The sequence below is a fragment of the Triticum dicoccoides genome, unplaced genomic scaffold, assembly GCF_002162155.2.
Source record: "Triticum dicoccoides isolate Atlit2015 ecotype Zavitan unplaced genomic scaffold, WEW_v2.0 scaffold37472, whole genome shotgun sequence".
Lineage (NCBI taxonomy): Eukaryota > Viridiplantae > Streptophyta > Magnoliopsida > Poales > Poaceae > Triticum > Triticum dicoccoides.
Genome location: NW_021267362.1, coordinates 1 through 1930, shown reverse-complemented (window position 1 = coordinate 1930; position 1930 = coordinate 1). Strand labels below are relative to the sequence as shown.

Here is a 1930-nt window from a genome sequence, read left to right as displayed (position 1 = left end):
TCTCCAAAAATTCGAAAATAAATCTTGAAGTGGCAAAAAAAGGAAAACAATTTGGCACGTGTGCAAAGATGTATTTTACGCATGTGTAAAATTTCATTACGAGATACTTTAACGTGTCATTTAAAAAGCAAACACATTGATTTTGAAAATACTCATCTTGCTATTAGAATCAGTCCACAATTTGAAACCGTCCGTAAAAAGTCTCTATATAGCAAAATGTATATATATTTCTTATCAAGTACGAGAAACTATGATTGACCATAGATATTATTATAGTTGACAGCGATCACTGTGCTTTTTCTTGCACTTTTTTTTTGAGAAATTCAAGATTCTACACTAGTGTGTAGTGTTTGCGATCCAAATCATGGCACGCAACAGGCCACCCGTACCATGCACCTGTGCAGAGAGTAGGACCCCCAATTTTCTATTAATAGAGTAGTACTAATTGCTAGTTTAGCTCTATTAACTTAGGTATATAGGATAACATTATAGTGACCAACTGTATCATTTGTACTTGTAATTTTTCTTTTTGCGGATGCACTTGTAATTAAATCATTCCAACAACAAAATTTTAGGGTCTCTTTAATATGTCAAATCCACTAATAAATAAAGCTTTGTCAAAATAATGCTTTGGATAATTGTATCTACGTCAGAAGCTATGTGGATCCCCTAAAAAAAGAAGCTATGTGGATCGTGATAGTCTACCTCATGTTTTTGTAGACCGCGTCGATACTGAAGAAAAAGGAAAGGGACGCGTGAAATGGTCAGCACGCCAACAGCACAGCCCGGTCTTCACATCCTCAGTCTATTTTGATCAAGTACGTACCAGCTGCTTGTGTTCCCACCTACACACAATATTCAAAGTCCAAAATCCAGGTACACAAACTTCATTCTACGCTCCCACCAACCGCACATGTTTCTCCATCACACCGGGTGTAGCCTGTATTGTTCTATATATAGGACCCGACACTGCCTCCTAGGAAATCAAACACATTCTCCGCTCAAGGATCGATACACACCTGCCTTACAAGTTATAATATCCTCTGCTAGCTCTCTTTACAGTTCCAACCGCAATGGCTGCCAGGAGAACCATTCTTCTCGCCGTGGCTGCGATGGCCGTCCTGAGCACTGCGTCAGCGGCAATCTACAACGTGGGCGAGCCGGGCGGCGCATGGGACCTTAGCACCAAATACGACACTTGGGCGTCCTCTAGGAACTTCCAAACCAGCGATCGGATCGTCTTCAAGTACTCCCCTCAGGCACACGATGTCCTTGAAGTCAGCAAGGCAGACTACGATTCTTGCAGCACTGCCAACCCCGTCACCACCTTCAACTCCGGGAATGATGTTGTCACCCTCACAGCCATCGGCACCCGGTACTTCATTTGTGGTTTCCCTGGTCATTGCGCGGGCGGCATGAAGGTTAAGATCGATGTCATGCCAGGCTCCTCCTGCATTGGATAAAAGTGCTTCATCCAGGGATAGTCATGGCCCATGCAGCGCGACGCAGCATTCATCAAGATGGTCTGGTAGGAAATGATTACATTTCAAGTCTTATACATAGCATAAAGATGCTATGAGCATGTACGACAAGTAATCCAAATATACCACAGACTTCTATCCAATTGGTTGGCGTGTCCGATGTACTTATCCTTCGAAAATCTTTCATCACTATATTCAAAAGTAGTCCTCATTGGCGCCATTGTATATCCATCCTTTTAGTACATAAAATTTACTTTAATATAATATTACCGCTCAGTCTTTTTTTCATGAGCTGTTATTTTGCAATTCAGGATGATGCAATGTTGGTCACTATTTTTCTGCTTAATCCGTGGTCGGAGTGCTTTTACCTCTTAAGTTGAAAGTTGTGACGGGAAGTTCATACAATAAACCTGCCAATTTTAATAGAGGTTAAAGCTTTTTTTAGACTG

The 1930-nt window shown here is 41.5% G+C and overlaps 1 protein-coding gene across 1 annotated transcript; it reads left to right on the top strand.

Moving 5' to 3' along the window:
- The first annotated feature begins 1008 nt into the window (after positions 1-1008).
- LOC119346042 (uclacyanin 1-like) lies at positions 1009-1477 on the top strand. Its single transcript, XM_037615790.1, has one exon. The coding sequence runs from the start codon at positions 1074-1076 to the stop codon at positions 1461-1463; it is 390 nt and encodes a 129-aa protein (XP_037471687.1). The 5' UTR covers positions 1009-1073; the 3' UTR covers positions 1464-1477.
- Positions 1478-1930: the final 453 nt, after the last annotated feature.